This window comes from Thermobia domestica, chromosome 10 (assembly GCF_964235325.1).
Source record: "Thermobia domestica chromosome 10, izTheDome1.hap1.1, whole genome shotgun sequence".
Classification (NCBI taxonomy): domain Eukaryota; kingdom Metazoa; phylum Arthropoda; class Insecta; order Zygentoma; family Lepismatidae; genus Thermobia; species Thermobia domestica.
Genome location: NC_137463.1, coordinates 227,015,693 through 227,039,617, shown reverse-complemented (window position 1 = coordinate 227,039,617; position 23,925 = coordinate 227,015,693). Strand labels below are relative to the sequence as shown.

At 36.6% G+C, this 23,925-nt stretch overlaps 1 protein-coding gene across 3 annotated transcripts in view; it reads left to right on the top strand.

Annotated features, from left to right (window-relative positions):
- The first annotated feature begins 975 nt into the window (after nt 1–975).
- The window catches only part of how (protein held out wings), a 267,883-nt gene continuing 244,933 nt past the window's right edge, over nt 976–23,925 (top strand). For 2 of the 3 annotated variants that reach the window (XM_081729156.1, XM_081729153.1), the window contains exon 1: nt 977–1,236. In XM_081729156.1, the coding sequence (XP_081585282.1) occupies nt 1,107–1,236 (130 nt within the window). In that variant the 5' untranslated portion in view covers nt 977–1,106. Of the gene's footprint in view, nt 1,237–23,925 lie in introns of all 3 variants that reach the window. The other variant, XM_081729155.1, reaches the window with a different exon arrangement.

The window sequence follows — 23,925 nt, the reverse complement described above, 5'->3', positions numbered from 1 at the left end:
TGGTGCACGGAATCCTAGGTTTGATTCCCGTTGAAAGGCCTTTGAAATTTAAACGTACTACGGTGGTTTGAATTTCACATTAAATTTGAGTTCACGCAGGCGGGTACCCAGAAATTTTTGTTTGATGGGAGTCCAAAGTCGAAAGTCCAATGCTGAGTGGACTCCCGTGGGTGAGCACCAATGCAGGCAAAATACACACAGATATATATTTTAAAAGAATTACGAAGTTTGGGGGATCCAGACTCGGCGGACCCTCCCAGTGGGTGCGTCTGTCGGGTCATATTTCATATAGTCGCGATGCTGAAAAATTATTCTAAACTTCAACGAACATATTATCCTTCACTCATCTTAATTACATGACTGAATATTTCAATTGCTTCTTTGATAAACTAATTAACTTAAAGCATTATTTTGTCGCAAGAGATTTGAACTGGCTACACATTATTTAATTCCTTGATTTTTTGTTCAGTTATTCAGCTGTAATGGTTTAGCAACTCCACTTCTAAGAGCAAAGTCACATTCTTAAAAGAAAGGAAAAAAAAAGTATTATTTGTGGGAGGATGTTGGGAGTAATTTGTATTCATCTCACGATTCTATAGGTGGCTCTTACGGAAGACTTCGAGTACTCAACAATAATTATAATCTTTCGTCTGTAATTTTCCTTAAATTTAATTTCACTCATTGCAGAGGTACACAGACATATGACACAAGGTTAAAGAGTTATTCATTATTATTATTATTAATATAATATTTATTACATGAGAGGGTTAGGGTGATAGCCTTTCTTTCTTTTTTTCTCTTAACCGCGAAGAAAATGAATCCAAACGCAGGCGTGAACCAGCTCTGTTTACAAGCATAGGCTACTGCTCGCCCTATATGGCATCAGTGTAAAAGGCTGTGTTACCTTCCTCCCCCACACTCTCGAGAGTGGATCAGTCCACTTGTTGCGCATGCGAAGTCGCCCACTGCGAACTGTGAGTTGAGCAGTGGTGTTTTTGGTGTAGCAGTGTGTGGTGTTATATCGTTGTTTAGGCTCAACACACGAACTCAGGAATCGGATACGCGACGGGGAAAGTTTTTTTTTTGGTTTTTATTTTTTTTTAAAGATGAGTGAAACTAGTAATAATTCGACGACACAAAGTATAGCAGATTATTTAGCACAACTTTTGAAGGACAAAAAGCAACTAGCTGCCTTCCCAAATGTCTTCATTCACGTTGAAAGACTTCTCGATGAAGGTAAGAAAAATCTCGTCATGTTCAAAGTAGAAATTGTGATATTGTGGTGGATCTTGTGTTATCACGCCAAATACAGTGTGATCTAGTGTTATGTTAGTGTTCCAGAGAGTGTCAAGTTTTTCTTGTGCGAAAAACAAGTGCGTAATTGTGAAGTGGTGACGCTATACATCGTTGCTAAGCCGGTTTCTTTATTTTACATTCTTTCAGAAACTTTTTTTTGTGTGTGTAAATAAAGGGGTGCCTATTATGTTTTTCTGTTTGCGTTCTTGTAAACATGGAAGTGGGAGATTTTTTTTTTTTTTTTGACTTCTTACGGGGATGAATACGCTCCGTACCTGTCTGTGACGATTTATAAACAAAATCAGAGTCGCGCGGCAAGTTGCACCTGTCGAAGGAAGAAAAACTTGATCCACGGCGACCCGCCCCATTGTTGCTTGAGTGGGGTTGAAAATGAGTTCTTTTAAGCAGGGGGATATGACTAGCTATTCAATCTTATTGCGCAAAGGGGAGTTGTCAACAAAGCAAAATTAATTCGAATGAATACACCTGTAAGCTATCCAATTTTTTAAAAATTTCTGGTAAGAGAAGTTGCGTCGAAATTTCTTAATTTCGAATGCTCAGATATGTAACAAAATCTTACGGTAACACTAATATTTCTAACGTCAATTCTATCTTACATTTTTTTTTCCTACTACATACATTCTTTTATGTTAACCAAATGATGCGGATTCATTCTAATTGTTGCGTCGTTGTTTCAGCTACGACGAACTGTAGTATATTATTAAATTTATTAACGTGCGCTCTAAAATTCACGGTTTAACTAATATCCATGCTTGCCTACATCATTGATTGAGCAATTAATCTCTATAGTGTATTTATACATATTTACAGTATCATGCTATTGAATTAACCATTCTTGTGTAGGTTTATTAGCGAATGTGTGGCTACTGAAATCATCACTATATTTAGCAACTGTAGTACAGTTGTCAATGCTAGGAATTCACGAGTGAAGTACACTTAACGTCTTATATGCAATTTCTTCCGTACTCTGCAAGGGGCAATGCGATTTTTATAGTATGAATATTATAAGATTATTTTGAATACTTATTGTATTGTCGTCACGTTTAAATAATAGCGATCGGTAATTAATAGCGTGATTTTTTGACTCTTTACTTCATGTGCTTGTATGTTGTACTGACAACACTCGTGAGAAAAAGTAAGGGCAATAAACCATTGCATTGGTGGGAAACGTGTGCTTAGCACCATCAAAGTCAAACAACGATGCCTGTTCTTGAGCGCGGTTTCAACAGTGCCGCGCCCCCACTCCCTTTCGTTTAGGCAGGGCTAGGTCAAATTACCCCCCAGGTCTGCATTCCAATCTTTGCCTTGCCGCCATCTTGTCCGCTCGACAGGTTTTTCAGTCTGGTCTGGTCTTTTACGTTTCGTATTCGTAGACGCACGGCTTCCCAACTCGGGTCGGCACGGCTTCTGCTATGGTGCTATGCTTTTCTTTGCTTTGGTAGTAAAGTAATGTTTGGAGGTGAAGTGGGTGATTTTTGTTTTCTTTTTCTTTTTTCTGCTTGATGCCGAAATTAACCGAAGAGTTCCGAACAGCCACTCCCCAGAAGGAGGTTGATTTGCGAAAGATCACGCGTCTCGGCAGGAAAGAATAACAAACTAAGTTGATTGTGTTAGATGTGTGGGCAACAAGAAAACAATGATTGGAAGTATTGCAAATCGGTACTTTAATCCAGTTGTCTTTATTTGTTTTGTAAAATTTAGTGAGGAATTCATTCATAACTGAGAGTGTCGAGGGATTTTTTTTAAAAAATAATAGAATTGAATTTATGAAATATTCCAGTACATCATAAGTTTGTGTGAAGTTTAGTAATTTAACTTCAGATGTTACGCGTCCGGCCTTTCTGGGTATTTTTCCGGGTTTTGGAGATGTGATTACACCCATGCGTCGTTTGTATTTAGGATTATAGCCTTTATTTTATTTTATTTTATTGTGTAATGCTATATGAAAGCCATATTTTGACGTACAAGATTTTGAACCCAAGGACTTACATTCTGGATCGATCTTGGATATCGCAAAAGAAGAAACGCGCACACGGTCAGTTTCATTGACAGACCCAGATATACCGTGGAACAAATTTAAACTTAAGTAATTAATAGTAAATTAGTGGTAGGGAAGCAAATTGGGACATATATGTGTACCATACTGACATTCACCTTGTGGAACTGAGGAACTACCTTGAAAAATCTGAAGGCCGATCACGGGATTTTAACAGAGATCTTCTGATGTTTAAGCGCGTCGCAAAGTCCGATTCAATATTCTGCTTTTCGCATTTTTTTTTTTTTTTTTCATTTTGAAACGATTGAGAACAGAACATTCTGCTATTGTAAGTTAGATTGACAGTGGCGTATTTACGATTTTTTTTTGGGGGGGGGCTTTGCCTGAAAATATGAAAATTATGCAAGATATTTCATATACTTTACTATAGTAAGTAAGATTTGGGGGGCTTAAGCCCGTAAGCCCCCCTAAATACACCACTGTAGATTGATAATATGAAATTTTAATACGTATTCAAAAGTAAATTGAAGAACGGAGCTACCAAACTACAAGAATTTTAGGGGTTTCTGCGATGGCTCATTGGTAGAGCCCTCACTTGTGGCGCGTGGGATTCCTTTTTTCGATCCAGCACCCACAAATTGGGCTTTCTGATGCACAAACACCGTTCTCTCGGTTTTCCCCGTTTCTTTCCACTTTCGTTACTTCACTGTTATCGTTCATCTCATGATTGTGGGATGTTAAACTAAAAAGCTTGAAAGACTGCAATGTAGCGGGGACTCGTCGTACCTAAGCGGTATTTGCGGTCTAAGATTAAAGGCTAGAAAGAGAGATTTTGATTACTTGCGAAAGTACTATTTCTAATGTAGGTCTAAACCTTGAGAGTTTAATAATTATCCAGATTTTGTATTTTAAAATATTCGACTGAACAGTAACTTGCGTAATTTATTCAGTTTTTTCGTGATACTTTTTTGTTAGAGTTTTCGTCTCTTAGATATTCTCAGTATGTTAATGGACAATTCCTGTCGGCCAAATATTCGGCATAGCAAGCAGTACGTGGAACATTAGTTGACAGGTATTGTCTCTTCTTCTTATCTCCACAGTTCTCTATTTTATATTCAGTTACTTTTCGCGTTATTTCAAACTGCTGCTTGATTTCTTAAGATGATATTTTGTGAAGACATTTCCTAACTATCTTCTTGTCTCTTGGTAGTACTCAAAAGATTTGTTTTGACAATTATCATTTTTCCTTGCAGTATGCACTGCCCCACTGTCATTTCAGAGTCCAGGCATTCATATCGTCTTTTTGAACCACGTGATTCTTTTTCTATCTTTGCGGTGATTCCTATCATACATTCATCTAGGCCTATGTGTTGTATAGTTTGCAGTTATAATGAATGTGTTAATTTTGTTTATGTAGGGAATTATTATTGAAGAAAGTTAAGATGTCATTTTGTCCAAAGAAAGCTTGAAAACTACGTGGGAATTTATCATCTTCCCCCACCACCCCCTAATAAATCTATTCTGGATATGACCTTTTCTCTACGTGATACAGAGCGAGATAATTATTTCATATCAATAGGTGGTCTTCTAACGCCGTATGGACAAAGTTATTCGTTTGAATTCATTACCCGGAGTATCTTGTTTGGATTTTGGTATGAGTGGTGGTTATAACGGTTTAGTGAGGAGGAAAAATAAGGTACATGTATGGGAAAAGTAGGGTGTGAAATGAGCAGGCCTGGTTATTCCATTTTGTTATCTTGTTTTTGCAGCTCTGAGTTCGAATATATGTGAACCTACGCCGTAACGTTGGATCTGGACTGCTATTGTTATGCGAATAATTGAATATTGAAATAACAATAGGGGCCGCGGTGTGTCAGTCTATAGAACGTTCACCTCTTGTATATGGGATCCTTGGCTCGATTTCAAGTCGCGCCAAGTGAGCGACAAACACCGTTTGCGTGGCTTTCTCGGGGCTCTCCCGTTCCCTTCCACTTTTCATTCCACCATTTTCATTCATTTCTCATCATCGCCGTCTCCTTTAACCTATACGGCATAACCGTGGGAGAAAGACTCAAAGATTTTTTCATTTCATTTTCGAATAACAATAAAATATTATATTTAAATGTTTTTATCAACACCAATCTAGACCAGGGGCGTCATTTCAGACTTCGCTTGAGGGGGGCAAGAGCACCACCTACATAAGACTTTCACGTTTTGTACTAGTATATTAGTAGACAATATATTAAAGTATATGTATTCCTCAAACTCTTGGGTTGGGCAATTGCCCCCTCCTGCCCCTCCTAAATGACGCCCCCGATCTAGACCATTAATCAGTGTTAATCTGATCCAATTTGGTTGATTTACCGGGAAAACCACATGAATACCAACCAGATCTTCGGCCCAAGCCGTGTACGCTAACCATATGCAAATGGAGACCAATCTTGTTTTGTAGTAGAAAGTAAAAGAAAAAAAGTGTAGGGATAAGTTAATCCTATATATACTGAATCTCATTCGTTGGAGATTAGGCTTGGACTGGATATCGAACTTCTGACTATATGCAATAAGGATTGGCGAGCGGATTACACTGCTGTTACGAATCTATGACTTGCAAAAGAAGGTGGAAATGTCAAACGGTCGATCTCAGTTCGTAGCTATAATGTCTGTGTTCATGAACTTGTGGATAAATATGTAATGTTTAGTTCTGTCTCGTTACTTCATTCATTGTGGCTAACAGTATTCGGTTAGGTCATGGCCACAATATTCCAAACATACATAGTCCGTCCTTGACCTCTCAAAAAACGATTTTCTTTGATGAGAAGTTGTTTTGTACTATTTCCTGATTTGCTTCTGTGCGACATTTCGTAATACGTTAAGGACTTCTCTCTCATGTTCAGTGTTCCTTCTTGTCTAGATGGCTAAAGCGCGTGGTCCACGATTTCATCCCGGTGGGCAGCGGTGCTTATTTCTGTATAACTTTGGAAAGCGGGGGGGGGGGGGGTGACATATCAGATAAATTTAAGAAGACATTATGAGAATTCTGATGCTAATTAAAATTCAGTTTTTTTTCTTTTTATAAATAAATAAATAGATCAGCTGTAGCCGTTAAGATAATTTCTGCTAGTATTGTATAATTTAAACATGTGTGTAACATAAAGCAAGTTTACTAAATTACATTAAATTGTAATAAGAAAATTCCTTCAGTCACAAGAAAAACCGTTCTCTGAATTACTACTATCAGGCTGAAAATTGTTCGTGATCGACTCACTTGTTTTCGCAGTTGGACGGCCTCAAGAAATGTAGCCTTCATTATCTTCTGTTCAATAAAGATCGGAAGTCTTGCAAATATTCCAGCATCCTGAATGGATTATAGGTAGCTATAGTCAGTAGCATAAGAAAGAAAAAAAAAAAAAAAGCGAGAACTGTATATAACTAAGGGCTAAGTTGTATACAGTTGTTTTTAATATTCGAGGATTTAACTGGTCTGGGGTGATAAGACAGTTATGCACTAATGATGATACTAAGTGTCCATTCGTGGTCATGTGATTAATAACATGCTTTCTGTGCTTGGTCCCAGGTTCAATTCACGGTAGAGATGATTAGATTCGGCTAATAATAGTTCAGGTTTCATTTCATAACTCGATGCTTAAATTGGTCGGTGGTTAGAAAGTCCTAAGAAATAGTTAGATATTCGGATATATATCAGAGCCATGGGATTTCTTTGTGAGTCTATATTTCAACCTTGGTTGGAACTCGCAAGCTCGCCAGACCAAATTTTAAATTTTATTCGTGATAGATAGACTAGGTTTTAAAATGTTGCAGAGGCACCAGATTCATCATTCGATGTTATATATTTCGTAGATATGCAAACTATGCTATGTAGTACATACGTTAAAATGCTTATTTGTTAGAAATTTGGGATGGCATTTAGTATGTCCCCTTGTTTTTGTCTAAATTGTGATGAAGGTAAAAAACAACGAGCCCTGCGGGGCTTCTAACCCACTTCGCTCGCTGTCGCTATCTCACAAGATTGGGGGAGAAACTACATATTAGGCAAAATTTGATTGCGGATTTTAAGTTTAAAGGGGGGAGAACGTAAAAGTTCATTAACTTCGTTATATAAAGTGTATATTAAACACTGTGTAAGTATCATCTTCTTCTTCTGTAGCAGCAACTTGTCAGTATTGGTGATAAAAACTAACTGACTACTGGCATGACAGCCCTTGTGGGCTTGAGCCGCTCGTGCGCCATCTGTTAACGAGCGGCTGAACTAAGTCTAGCCTAATGATGAACACGCGATCATCGCACTGCGTTGCCCTGTGTCTAACAGGCATATCAGAAGCTTCCTAGACCTAATGACCTTCACGTCATTTATTCACGTGACTCCCCAGTTTGCCTCATCGGCCAGGAATCGAACCCGAGACCACATGAACTTTAGTCCAACGCTCTAATCACTAAACTACGGTGTTCCCTTAGTATTGGTGATGGAGGAGTGAAATTTAGTGACGGGGAATCCTTTTAAACTTTCCAAGTCAAATTACTTGTACCAAACTAGCATTAATCTTCCAGGCACTACAGTCTATGAAGAATTATCTTTCCACAGGATTAATACAAAAAAAAAAAAAAAAAAAAAAAAGTGCCTTAGTGAAGTTCGAGTTTTCATGATGTGCGTCTATCTTCCTATAACACTGAAGTTTAAAGAACGTGTCTTATTAACGTGGGCATCAATCCAATCCGGTGTAATTGGCAAATGCATAAACCATCATGCAAGACCAATATTTATAGTATGGGCCGTTCCTCACCTCACTGTTTCGCCTTCAAGAAAATACCATTGACTCCGGTTGAGCCTAACCGGAAATCTGACCCTAATTCATGCGTGGTAACCATCCGGCCAGGTAGAAACACCGTATCAATAATGGAGACCGTATATAGGGTAAATTACAGTGTTTTTCTTTTTTATTTCACTGTAGTGTAGATGGATTCAAACTGATTATAGGTTGGTACGAAGTAATATGTTGCGTTTTCGTTTCAGTTGCGTAGAAGATCCCAGACTCCCGCAGGGAGGTCTGAAAAGCCACAGTGAACTGAAAGAAAGGTCAATGGTATTGAAATGAACTGCAAATAAGAAGTGTAGTTACAGGATGTGAGAATTCTATTTCCTAATGTCGGAAGTGTTTTAAGCTATTTTCAGAGGAGCTCTGTCGTTGCTATATACAATGAGTGGTATTGAAATGAACTGCAGATAAGGAGTGTAGTTACAAGATATGGGAATTCTTTTTCCTATTTTAATGGTTGCAAGTGTGTTAAACTATTTTCAGATTAACTATATGTAGGGTGGATGGGAATTAACTCCCAATTGAAAATTGTGTATAAGTTTTTAAATACTGAACCAGTTCTCATGAAGAAAAAAAAAAAACATTTTGTTCGAATTCCACATAAACACCACCATTATCCATTAGTTTTGGCAAACGGATGTTGATGTTTACGACAGACTTCTGCAGATACTCCAGTGGTACGTATGCAAGAACTTGACAGTAATGTGACTTTCATGGACGAAAATTTAAATCTTTCTTCAGATCAGTTCGGTTTGTATGTCAGGTTAAACCACTTTCGCCTGCCTTTGTATTTTCTAAGGACTTCGACTGAATATCTCCAGAAGCACTTCCACATTTTCCTTCGTCCTGGATATTGAGGGGCGACCGCATCTAATATCTGAAACAGGGACCTGTGTTCATTTGCTTCGAATGGCAATTCCTTGTTTTCTTTGCTTCTATCGAGGCACGGGATCCTTTCACATTTCACCATCATCTATCTCTGTACTTATGTCGTGGACTGCGGCATGCCAGGTGAACCCGCTCACGCAAGGTTAGATGTTACGCCAAGTCGCCACTGATACCTGAAATGACATAAATGATATATAAAATATTATGTAATAAATTCTGTCGTCGTGAGGAACAAAATGCTTTTTGTTTTATGAAAATTGGTTAAATATATTTTTTTAAATGTAAATTTTCAAAGGGAGTTAACTCTCGCTCACCTTGTAGTTAGCATGGGAGAATCGGGTCCGTTGGGAACTCATGTTTTTCGGATCCCACATTAAGCTGTAGGTCCATGTCTCATATAGCCTTGGTGCTGAAGGGAACGCAAAGTTCCAGATCGTCACCACCAAGAGCAGGGACGCACCCAATGGTGGGAGATGCACCAGGTTTGGACTCTCCCTAAAACTTCCTAACTCAACATACATTTATACATTGGTGTAGCATGAAAATCTGGTTCTATCATTTTGTGTGTGTGTGTGAAAATGTAGGTGAAAGTATTTTACAATTATCAGTTGTTCGGGTGGAGATTAATACCCTTTCAATACTACATAGACGCAGACCTTTCCCAACAAAAATTTCTAGGTGCGCGCCTGAACGAAAGTGCCTAGTCCAGTAATCTGATCTCTTGGAGGCGAGATAGTGTGGTGAGAAACTACCAATTTAGTGAGGGATGATCTTGCCTAATGGTCTGTACACCAGCCAACTGCAGCACTCTGTCCTTTTATAGCTGTAGTGTTGCTTAAGACTTAAGCAAGTGTCAAAGTAATTAATTGTGTGATTTGCAGCCAAAATTTGTGAACCAGGAGGCTTGAGATGTATTCCATAGATTTTTTGACGGTGTCTCGTCCTTGATCGGATTTGTTACCTTTATCATTCTAGTAGAACTGAGAAAATTTATTTTTAAATCTGTTGAACACAAATATGTTCATTATTATTGTTGTTATTATTAGCTTGGAATAGAATTGATAATTACATGTACTGTCTTAAAGAAAGAAAGAAAAAAAAATCCTAGAAGCGTTTCGTTTTTTGGATCAAAAGATCCAATATCAGGAAAAACATTTTTGTAGGCCTTATATCTGGAGAACTACATACAGTGTAGCCAAATCCAATCTATCACTTAACTCAGTATGATGTGCTTATTCCGTAAAAAGTAAACAAATAAATAAAATAAAATAAAAAATACCAAAACTCGATTTAGAGACCGTTCAAAAATTTCGTGGCCCCTGATCCAAAAAAATGCAACATATCTCATTCAATCAAAATTTTTCTTGTGCGCCTTATATCTGGAGAACTACATAATGTAACCAAACCCAAACTATCACTTAACTCAATATACTCTGCTTATTCCGTAAAAAATACGAAAACTAGATTTAGGGACCGTTCAAAAATTTTGTGGCCCCTGATCCAAAAAATGCATCAAAAGATCCAATATATTTCGATCGAAAATTGGGTGCGCCTTATATCTGGAGAACTACATATAGTGTAGCCAAACTCAAACTATCACTTAAGGTTACTGTGCCCACCCCCTTGTCCGAGCACTTCGCCTTTTCGCCACCAGATGCTCACTTTTTCATTTAGCAATCACTGCTGGTACCTCTACTGGGAAGAACTGAAAGATCGTACCGCTCAGTTTAAATGTGTCCAGGATATCCACAATTGAAGTGGGCGGGGAGAGGAATCCAACAGTTTTTTTTTTCCTTCGTGCACCTGCAGTCAGTCAGCAAGCCGTGTTGTTCAGCCGCAGGGCAAAATCTCAACCATTGACGGGTAACAGAGATCTTTTCTTTTTGCAGGTAGTAATAGAGTTTTTGTACGAAAAACGTGAATTAGGTTGCAAAGAGCGTCATTCGCATCGCGTTGACAAATTTTCTTTCGTCCGTTTATCACATGAAGCTCTTTTCTTTTTTTTTTCGATTATTACCAGAATATGAGATAAAAAACCTAAATGGTTCTTTGTATACAGAAAACAAACAATACCAATATTTTCTTACATATCAGTATTATATAATTTTTTTTTCATGAAGTGTATGATGCTTGAAAAATGGACAGAATGAATTTTGATTTTTCTATTTGTCCCTATCCTTCTGAGTAGAGAGAATGCTGTGGCGCAACTAAAGGGCCTGCAGGGCCCGCAACATTGAGAGGCCCAGAACAGAAAGAGGCCCATTTCAGTTTCGAAGTTAAACTTTATAATGTTAGGATGTTAAAAATTATGTGATGTTTCAACTATATATGTGAAGACGGTAACACCTGAGCGATTATTTAGTAAATTAAATGCCAACAAAACTTATACTGACCAGCGAAAACATTATGACCACTCGCTACTTTTTGAACGAAATCATCGGGCTGAGATAAGAGCTACAAGGCATATTACAACCGCGCGCCAAACACGACAAGAATCTCACTCGATTAGTCAGTGTGGTGCTTGTGCCTTGAATGGGGAAGGACGACGATATATCAGGGTGACTAAATGGCTGGGAGCTTCATTTCGGAAACAGCGCGACTTGTCAAGTTTTCGCGATCTGCAGTGCTTATGTATTTCAAAGATGGGAAAAGGACAGTGAAACCAGCATCGAACCAAACAACAAAAAGTGGGGCGACTACATCTCATTAAAAATGTCGTAGACTCTCGAGGTTGGTACAGAAGAATAGACGAAAACTATAGCACAATAATAATAATAATAATAATAATAATAATAATAATAATAATAATAATAATAATAATGTGCTTTTTTGCATATGAGCAAGTTGTGACTCACTGATAGAACATAGAAAGTCAAAACTGTTCTCTGTAAATTTTACGTGACTCATGGATGTGGATAGAGGGGGTCCGTTTAACATTTTTGCGGGTAGGCCCATTCGTCCTTACTTACGCTACTGAGAGGTAAGGTAAAATAATAACACCAATATATACATATATATAAACTCCTGGCGCAACAGTCTCTTGTGATCTGAGTCTGCAGCGGGCTTATGTTAGTGGTCAGCACAACTACACCCAACGTAGCCGGCTGTCTAGATTGAAGTCCGCTATCTTTTAGTTTCCCAACTTTTCTCTCGATGTTTGGTCAACACAGCAATGTTTGAGTGCCACATCGGAATTAAACTCTGGACGACGCACACCGTATCACTTTCGCTAATCTTTTGGTAAAATTCAGGTTAGGGTGGTACTGAATTATTTTTGGAATATGCCATTTCTCATAAGGTAAAGTTCAAAAGTATTGTGACATAATTAAAAAGCTCATTATCAACCACGTATTCTTGCCTCTAATATCACTAAAAGTTTTCGAGATATGTGTCAAAAATGGTTGAAACACTTGAAGTTAGTTTAGTAACTTGAAGAAGATGGCCTTATACATACACAATTGCTCCAATTTTTATTTTTATTCTTCTCTCTCGTAAAGAAATACAAAATCATAATTTCAACCATTTTGGTACATTTTTCATAATTTGAAGGGCGAACAGCCGGTTTCTTTCCTTACGTTTTGAACTTGGGATTTATATTCTTCTTGTCACTTATCGTGAAAGTCATATAATGACATAGGTCCCAAAGCTAGAATATATTATGCGACAGAGGTAATGACAATTTCATCTTTAAGATCTATTAAATTTGACATTTATTGAACGATAGCGGTTTTATAATACGAATAAATTTTTCGCAATAAGGTGCATATAGTGGTCGTAAGAAATGACAAAAGCTACCATTGACCTTTATAGTTTGACTGATGCTTTTTCGATCATGGTCTTCCCCTTAAATTTTGTAAAGGACAGTATCATTTTAATTATCTTGGCCTAATTTCCTAAAGCCTCTCATTCGTACGCTAAAAGAAAAATTTCTATTTTTTATGTATAAGAATTCAGGGAATGCAAATTTATTCAAAATTCGTTTACAATTAAAGTCGGCTAAACGGATATTCCTTTGAGATTTCTGTATTTTGAAAACAAATTCACGATTTCAGTTTTTTGTTTTTACTTGTTTCCATGTTTTTTTTATATCAATACTGTATGATCAATTCCAAGAATTATTTTAGTTCCCCGGTACATCCATTTATAACAAGCTCCAAATACTGCTACAATTTTAATGTGGTTTCAGGAGAATCTGCATATCTCATCCTTTTGTTACTCTCTATATATTCATCTACTATGTAAACAAACATCAGTGAAAGAAAGAGGCTGAGAGCTAACACGTGCTCCGTGAGGAACGTTGTCATTCCTTTTACTGACATATCTAGAGAGTCTAGTGTTGCAACGAGACAAGACGAGATTTCTGGCTGTGTCGTCTCGTCTCATATCGAATGGTTCTGTCTCGTCTCGTGGCAACACCAGAAAGGCTGAGGCCCACAGAAAGAGCTGTTATACCAAGTGGTTAAAATTACAACTTTTAACCAAGTTTTGTTTGGTAGCACAACACACAACACGACTGCAATCTTCCAGCAACGGCTGCTTAGATTCGACTGAACCAGTAATTACTTCGATAGGAACATTTGTCAATACCGTCAGTACAGTCGAAAGGCAAGATTTCCCCATTTATTCTGATATCCTTTTTTCAGAACCCCTGGCGCCACTTCAACAAATAAGGAGGCCTATGTAACTTTCCCATTTAAAAAATGGTTTAGCTTCGAATAACATCATAAAACAATAAAAAAGATAAATTTTGTTGTCAAATCAGCATCTTTTCAAAACTCAGTATCGAGAAAGGCTGACACGTTTCTGTCTTGGTTCGGAACGAGAAAGACAATGAAACAATAGTTAGTTACTGATAAAATTGCCACTTCTACTTGTACTTCTATAACAGGATTTTTATACGTAGATATCTCCACCAGCCCCCGGAATAAAATCTTCTGAAACACTGATTTCAATGAACGCTTTACATTTGTATTTGAATCTAGAGCACTACCACAAAATAATTAAACTTGAATCGATTGAAAAATGGAAGTGAAAGCTGTTTGTAAGAATCATTTTTAAAAAATTCTTTAGGTATTCCCTGTTCTTTGTAGGATTTGAAACATTGAATCATTTAGATCATTTGAAATAATAAAATATATTATACATTTCGAAGGCAAATAATTTATTCCGGGTTAATAAATTTTTCAGCAAATTCAGAAACTGTGTTTGTATTTTTCGAGACACGAGACGAGACATTTCACAAAAAGTTTCGCATTGTATCGTGTCTCGCTTCAAAAAGTCGAGTCCCGTCTCGTTGGAACACTAAGAGAGTCTTACGCATTCTCTTTCCAAGAAAGTGAAACTTGAAAAGCACATTCAGTCAATTGTTATCATAGAATATACTATGGGCATAGTCACTGATGTGTAGAAGGTGACACAGGCGGAATTTGTTCTTATGGAGCCCTTGGCGAGTTGGAGCCGTGGGGCTCTATTATTTGGATTGGAAACATTGGTTCAAAAATATTTTACATTTAGCATACATATATACACACATATATATATACATACACACACACAAACACACACGTACATGTGTGTTAGATATACTTTAATTAATGTGTGGACCTAAGGACAAGGTATAGTTCGCCCGCCCAAAAAACCGCCTGTGGGGGGTGGGTTCGAAGCGCACTCCTGAAACATAGAATTATGCTAATCGTAATTTTCTGAGATAGACTACCCCCGAGGAATAAGTAAATAAATAAATAAATAAAAATAGTTTCGTAGTGTTTATCTTCCGTATACGAGTAATTGAAAAATTTTAGTGTCTCAACAATGAGAGCTGTATACAGGTAATTCTGGCCCAAATTTTCGGCTCTCTCCTCCACGGTTGTTTTAAGAATTTTTATCTATTATCTACTCCCTTGGAGTAACTGTTGCTCTGTATTTTCATGGGCTTGCAACCGTCAGAATGAATATCCTGGCTGCTTTCCCAGCTACCCATTCAGCATGCAATAGATACATGCAATAACAATCAAATCCCACACAAACTACTCTACCCATCAAATATTTTAACATGGAAAATTCTTTTACGCAACGTATTTCGTTTGTTTAAAATGAAATAGACCTAAATACAACTTTTTTTAAATGTTCTTCTGGAAATTCGATAGCGAGATCGCTCACATCAAAAAATGAGATAATTAGTGCTCTGACAATCTGGTAGAAATACAACATGCCATATATACACATTACTGTGATTACATTGCTATTTATTCAATGATTATTTTGCTTAGAGCTTTCTTACTCTCCAGGGTACTCTTCAAGGGTATATAATTACTCTTCACTTATGTCGCGAAAAAATATTCAGCTTGCAAATTTATTTCGAGAACTTCTCATTCCCTAATACATGTTTATTCTCTGAATTTGTACGTACAGCCGACAAACTTACATAGAATCTCAACAGAGTTCAAATGTGAGGTGTCTGCTGGGAAGCACAGGTCAGTTGTATGGGAGGGGCTTTTAGAGTGCAATTCTAGGAACACTGTGGGCTTTTAGAGTGTAATTCTAGGAACGCTGTAGGGGGCCATCCCGCTCCACCTGAGACAAAAAAAAAAATCTGGAGGCACACAACTAGTTCACACTGGCTATAAACAAGTTCTGGCGCAACAAAGTTCTGAACGAAATATATATATATATATATATATATATATATATATATATATATATATATATATATATATATATATATATATATATATATATATACTATTCCATTTTCCGTACAATAACATTTACCGATGACCTGTTAGCCCCTCCACCACAGCCACCATGAAAACAAATTCAATCGGAATTTGTCCAGCTCGTTTGATCACGAATAATTATCGTTTGATCCCAACGCATACTGATGTATTACACACAATTTGGCTAGAGCTTGTTAGCTCTTGATAATGGACATGTATCATTCCATAGATATTTCAATCGTAAATAGGTAAGCAAAGTTTGCTTAGTTTCTGGTAGCAAGTATGGAAAATAGTTTACTGTTTATTTAAAAATGGAGGCCTCCAACAATGAAACTAACAACAATATGAGAAATCGACATGTACCACTCTAGATATCTGAATTGTAAATATGACAAGTTTGGTCAGCTTGTGGTAAAAAGTATGGAAAATAAAGTGAATCGTTTATTTAACAATGGTAGTCTCCAACAACGTAATTAAAACAATATGTGAAATCGACATGAACCATAGGATAGATATTTCAATCTTACATAGGTACGCAAAATTTGGTCAGTTTCTGGTAGAAAGTATGACAGATAAAGTTTATTGTTTATTTAACAATGGTGGCCTCTAACAATGCAACTAACAACAACAAGTGAAATCGACAAGTACCATTTCATAGATATCTAAATCGTAAAGGAGTGTGCTAAGTTTGGTTAATCTGTGGTAAAAAGTATGGCAGATAAAGTTGATTGTTTATTTAACAATGGAGAAATCCAACAATTATTTATTGAACAATTGTAGCCTTAAACGATAAAACTAACAATAATATGTGAAATCGACAAGTATTATTCCCTAGATATCTCAGTGGTAATCCGATTGGTGTGCCAAGTTTGGTCAGTTTCTGGTACAAAATATAGCAAATAAAGTTGATTCTTTATTTAACAATGGTGGCCTCCAACAATGAAACTAAGAACAATATGTGAAATCAACACGTACTATTTCCTACATATTTCAATCTTAAATGGGTGTGCAAAGTTTGGTTAGTCTGTGGTAGAAAGTATGGCAGATAAAGTTGATCGTTTATTTCACAATGTAGAAATCCAAGGATTGTGTATTTAACAATGGTGGTCTTCAACAATGAAGCTAACAACAATATGAGAAATCGACACATATCTTTCCCTAGATATTTCAATCTTAAATGAGTGTGTAAGGTTTGGTCAGTTTCTGCTAGAAAGTATGGCATATAAAGTTGATTCTTTATTTAATAATGGTGGCCTCTAACAATGAAATTAACAACAATAAGTGAAATCGACACGTACTGTTCCATAGATGTCTCAATTGTAAATGAGTGCGCCAAATTTGGTTAGTTGTGGTAGAAAGAGTGTAAGATAAAGTTGATTGTTTAGGTAACAATTTAGAAATTCAACGATTGTTTATTTAACAATGGTGGCCTTCAACAATGAAAGAACAACAATATGTGAAATCGACACATACTATTCCATAGATATCTCAATCCTAAATGAGTGTGCCAAGTTTGGTTAGTTTGTGGTTGAAAGTGTGGCAGATAAAGTTGATTGTTTATTTAAAGATGGGGAAATCCAACGATTGTTTATTTAATATTGGTGGCCTCGATCAATGAAACTAAAAACAATATGTGAAATCGACTAGTAGATATCTCTGTGCAAATCCGATGGGTGTGCCAAATTTGGTCAGTTTGTTTTAGAAAGTATGGCAGATAAAGTTGATTGTTTATTTAAGAATAGTGGCCTTCAACAATGAAACTAACAACAATATGTGGAATCCACACGTACCATTCCCTAGATACTGCAATCTTAAATGGGTGTGCAAAGTTTCTTCATTTTCTCGTAGAAAGTACGAAAGATAAAGTTGATTGTTTACTTAACAACGGTGGCCTTCAACAATGAAACTAACAACAATATGTGAAATTGGCACGAACCATTCCATTGATATCTCAATCGTAAATGAGTGTGCCACGTTCGGTTAGTTTCTGGTAGAAAATATGGCAGACAAAAGTTGACTGTATACTTAACACTGGAGAAATCCAACGATTCTGTATTTAAAAATGGTGGCCATCAATCATGAACCTAACAACAACATGTGAAATCGACACATAGCATTCCGTAGATATTTCAACTTTCAAGGGGTATGCAAAATTTGGTCAGTTTCTGGTAGAAAGTATGACAGATATAGTTGATTGTTAATTTAAAAATGGCGGTCTCTAACAATAAAACTAACAACAATAAATGAAATCGACACGTACCATTCCATAGATATCTCAATCGTAAATAAGTATGCCACGTTTGGTTAGTTTGTAGTATAAAGTATGGCAGATAAAGTTGATAGTTTATTTAATAATGGAGAAATCCAACGATTGTTTTAAAATGGTGGCCTCGAACAGTGAAACTAACAACATGTGAAATCGATTGGTACCATTCAGTAGATATCTCTGTGGTAATCCGATGGGTGTGCCAAGTTTTATCAGTTTGTGTTAGAAAGTGTGTTAGATAAAGTTGACTGTTTACTTAACAATGTAGGCCTTCAGTAATGAAACTAACAAGAATATGTGGAATCGACACGTACTATTCTTTAGATATCTCAATCTTAAATGGATGTATAAAGTTTGGTCAGTTTGTGGTAGAAAGTACGGCAGAAAAAGTTGATTCTTTACTTAAAATTGTGTCCTCTAACAATGAAACTAACAACAATATGTGAAATCGACCCATACCATTCCATAGATATCTCAATCGTAAATGATTGTGCAAGTTTGGTTAGTTTGTGGAAGAAAGTGTGGCAGAAAAACTTGATTGTTTATTTAACAATGGTGGCATCTAACAATGAAAGAACAATATGTGAAATCGACACGTACCATTCCCTAAATATTTCAATCTTAAATGCGTGTGCAAAGTTTGGATAGTTTCTGGTAGAACGTGTGGCAGACAAAGTTGATTGTTTTTTAAAAATGGTGGCCTCTAAGAATGAAAGTAACAACAATAAGTGAAATCGGCACGTACCGTTCCATCGACATCTCAATCGTAAATGATTGTACAAGTTTGGTTAGTTTGTGGTAGAAAATATGGCAGATAAAGTTGATTGTTGTTTAATAATGAAGAAATCTAACGATTATGTATTTAACAATAGTGTCTTACAACAATGAAACTAACAACAATATGTGAAATCGACACATAGCATTCCATAGATATTTCAACTTTAAATGGGTGTGCAAAGTTTGGTCAGTTTCTGGTAGAACGTATGGCCATTAATGTTGATTGTTTGTTTAACAATGGTGGCCTCTAACAATGAAACAAACAACAATATGTGAAATCGACACATACCATTCCATAGATATCTTAATCTTAAATGATTCTGCAAATTTTGGTTAGTTTGTGGTAGAAAGTGTGGCAGAAAAACTTGATTGTTTATTTAATAATGGTGGCATCTAACAATGAAAGAACAACAATATGTGAAATCGACACGTACCATTCCCTAGATACTTCAATCTTAAATGCGTGTGCAAAGTTTGGTCAGTTTCTGGTAGAAAGTGTGGCAGATAAAGTTGATTGTTTTTTTAAAAATGGTGGCCTCTAAGAATGAAACTAACAACAATAAGTGAAATCGGCACGTACCGTTCCATCGACATCTCAATCGTTAATGATTGTGCAAGTTTGGTCAGTTTGTGGTAGAAAGTATGGCAGATAAAGTTGATTGTTTATTTAATAATGGAGAAATCCAACGATTGTTTAACAATGGTGGCCTCGAAGAATGAAGCTAACAACAATATGAGAAATTGATTGGTACCATTCAGTATATATCTCTGTGGTAATCCGATGGGTGCGCCAAGTTTGGTCAGTTTGTGTTAGAAAGTATGGCAGATGAAGATGATCGTTTATTTAACAATGTAGAAATCCAACGCTTGTGTATTTAACAATGATGGTCTTGAACAATGAAACTAACAACAATATGAGAAACCGACACATATCTTTCCCTAGATATTTCAATCTTAAATGAGTGTGCAAGGTTTTGTCAGTTTCTGGTAGAAAGTGTGGCAGATAAAGTTGATTCTTTATTTAACAATGATGTCCTCTAACAATGAAACTAACAACAATAAGTGAAATAGACACGTACGGTTCCATAGATGTCTCAATTGTAAATGAGTATGCCAAGTTTGGTTAGTTTGTAGTATAAAGTATGGCAGATAAAGTTAATTGTTTATTTAACAATGGAAAAATCCAGCAATTGTTTGTTTAACAATGGTTTCCTCGAACAATGAAACCTGTCGAACATTCGACAGGTACCATTCGCTAGATGTATCTGTGCTAATCGGATGGATGTGCCAAGTTTGGCCAGTTTGTTTTAGAAAGTGTGGCACATAAAGTTGATTGTTTATTTAACAATGGTGGTCTTCAACAATGAAACTAACAACAATATGTGAAATCGGCACGTACCATTCCCTAGATATTTCAATCTTAAATGGGTGTGTAAAATTTGGTCAGTTTCTGGTAAAAAGTACAGCAGATAAAGTTGATTGTTTTCTTAACAATGGTGGCCTCTAACAATGAAACTAATAACAATAAGTGAAATCGACACGTACCATTCCCTAGATTTTGTAACGTCCATTAACCAGATTATATCCGTTTTTGCTTAATTTTTGAATTGTTCATTTTATTTTTGATTGTTTTAATTTTATTAGTTGCATATGTTAACATTGGTGACGGTGGCGCCATCTACCGTTTTAGACACAAACTATTTGGACGTAATGAATAACCTTAACTCAATATGATGAACTTCAAAAATTTTGTGGTCTCTGATCCGAAAACTATTATTCGCCAAGATCGCTATCTTTAGATCATTTTTTTTTTGATCATTCCTAAAAGTTTTGTTCTCTTCATACGACGTCACTGCTTTATTTCACATATAACATCTTTTTTTTCCTAAATCCATTAGGCCTTTTAAAAAATACCCATTTACTTACGAATTAGCAAATTCGTGTTATTACTATATACAGTCAGTAATCAAATTTAAAAAGAAAAGAATAAAAACTTGTGCATGTGACGTATTATTTTAGAATACACAGTGGATCCTGTTTGAATTCGAACAAGCACTGTTCATTTCTGAGCTAATAGTATTTGTTGTGAAGTGTGTCAAGTACATTCTTTCACAGTTATTTGAACAGACAGGTTTCTTTCTTTCTTATTTACATGAGTAAGGTTTATGCGTATACAGTTATAGCATTTATACGGATTTTTATGTTTCACAACTATAGACAACCAGTTTTAGGCTTGTTTTGCACTGTTTGACGTCAAAGTGCGTACATGTATACTCGTGTATATAATAGGATTTAATAAAAATAATAAAAGAAATAAAATGCTTTTGATCGTTACCTTGTTTGTGCATGAACTTAAAAATACATGTGTATACGTAGAGTTGCCACAATACGATTGTGCGTTGTGAATATTTTAATATTGTTGTAATTGCTTACCAACGGGATCAGCTTTAAAATTTACATGTTGAGGTTAGTCCTAGTTTGTGTGTGTGTGTCTTCCCGAAAGGAAGTTCTAGCCCATTTTCCTTGACGGAAGTATGGAGTGCACGGTGTGTCAGTGCACTTACTTCAGGGGTCCCTGGTTCGGTGCCCGGCTAAGGTTTGTAGAGTGTATCTGGGCCGTGCGTTTTCTCGGTGTACTCCTTTTTCCTCCTGCTGTCCCATTCCAACATCATTCACTTGCTTTAATCACTGTATCCATTATACAAACCCGTAAAATCCGCAAAATAATGATAATAATTCGCAAATGTAGTGTTGATTTGTAAATATGCGTAATATTATAAACAGTGTTAGAGCAAAACCTCCTTGTGCAAAGTATTCCTGTATATGTTGATTTTGTGTGAACACATGTGAATAGAATTTAAAATGAAATGTGAAATCCATGTAAGTTTTACGTCCCACGGTTATATCGGCTAGGCTAAAGGAAATAGTAATGATGAGAATAAATGAAATGGTGGTATGAAGAAAATGAGAGGAAAGGGGAGAACCCCGAGAAAACCCACACACACGGTGTTTGTTCACCAGAAAGCTCCTTTGACGCGAGCTGGGATCGAACCAATGGCCTCGTGCAACAGAGATTAACGTTCTACCACTGAGCCACCGCTACCCCGAAATTTATAGAGGAGTGCGTCATATACTTTGGGGAGATGGTAGTACCTCAATTATGTGTTCTGTAATTACTTTCTGCCTAAATTTTCTAAAATACAAAGTATGTTGTTCTCTGTCTCCAATTCGCACAGGCTAACTAGTGGTTCAGGTTCTCTTACTCCATCTGTAGAAAAGCATTTCACAACTTGACAGGCGTATAGATTTTTAATCGCAAAACTTAACTTTGAGTCCGCCTATTTTCTTCCCACGATCTATTAGGCCATGGCTTTAAATCAGTTTACAGCATGCACGATAAGTAATGGCGGAATCAGCATAGCGGGTGGTCTTGATTGAACACTGATATACTATATGAAAACATTGTATGGAGGAAGCGTGGCCTTGTGTTATGCGTGCCGCCTATTGTAAGTTGGAATTATTTCAAGAACACCGCACAGATGTTTTTCTCACGTTATAGTAAGTTTATTTGGTTCGTGAGATATTATTGTTTTGTGGTGAAGGTCTTTAGTTCTTCAAATGAGGAACGCAAGATAGCAAGAATACCAATAAATCAGGATTCTACAATGTTATTAGAATTTACTTAATAATAATAATAATAATAATAATAATGGGTACATGCTTCTACATCAATTGATAGATTGTACTAGGCTGAACAAGATTAAATAAATGAGTATAAATTATCATGCGTAGTTTTCGAGAGAATATTTTCTTTTTTGTAAACCTTATAACTAACCGTATCACACTATACACCACCTGAAAGAACTGACCTTATAACGATAACATAAGCGCACTACCACTGTTCCACCGTGCCCCGCCGAAGGAATTGTGTAATTATGGGGAGATATCAAAAGATCCGGAAGAAAATCTTGTAATTGTGGGGAGATGTTGAAAGATCTGAAAGAAAATTTGGTACCTATGGGCAGATGCATGTCAGAAGATCCCGGAACATAATGAGGACAGTACTCCGATTGCTTCTGGGAAACATTGGTGCTGTTTGTTCCCGCGTGGTAGGCGATACTCACACCTAGAACATATAACACTGAAGAGATAAACACAAGAAAAGACGTAAAATCATTCAGTGGGCATAATCTTTTCTGAGTATTGGGACAGTCTTGCTTGAACATAGAAGAGAAAACGGGTTGTTTTTATTTGTATCCGCCCCATTTGAGTGGAAAGAGATTGTTTTACAGTGCCGTAGGCAGAGTGAGTAGGAATAGGAAATGAATTTATAAGAAAAAGAAAGCATTGAGAGAAAAAAAAAAGTAAAGAAAAAGCAGGTTGACATCCAATCGAAACATATGTTTTAAAGTTTGCTCTCTGTAGGAGGTAAAGTGCATTGAATAAAATAAGGCAAGCGCTTGTGGGGGCTTTTGAAGTGAGAATTACCATCTGGGTGCTAACTTATTTGGAGATGGTAATTCGTGTACTCTGTACAATGCGATAAGTTCTCCGTGTGTTTCCCTGACCCAGACTACTTTTATACACTGGCTTTCTACTTCCGGAAAGTTCTTTAGATTTTCTTTCTCTCTCTTTTAGACTATCACAAAAGAAAAAAAAAAAAAAGAGATGCTTTTCGGTTCGTTTCGTCGAAGCAAGCTTTTGGTTGCTTTGCAAATGGGAATCGCAGTTAAGCTGTGTGACCTTGTCTTACTTTTCCCAACGGTTCCGCATTGCTGCTTCGTCGCGATTCTTTTTACTGATAATTTAATGTGTAGGAAGAACAGAAACAAGAAGTGAACAAAGTTGTATACTAAATGTAAATGTATTATTCGGACTTCCAAGATGACCGTGAGGGCACTTGTGGCCTCTGACCGATGTTTTCTTTCTTTTCGATTTTGTATTCCATTCTCATTCTCTGCCTGTCGCGTAATGACCTTTATTGTATCAAAACATTACGAGTGTCGATGTGTTTTTGTAGCCGAAAGGTGTAGGGGCATAACAGTATGTTTTGAATTAGATAATATTTCTGCTTGACACAACTACAATAGATCATGTGTTAAATTATTGGCTGTGGTTCCTTTTCTGCAGGTT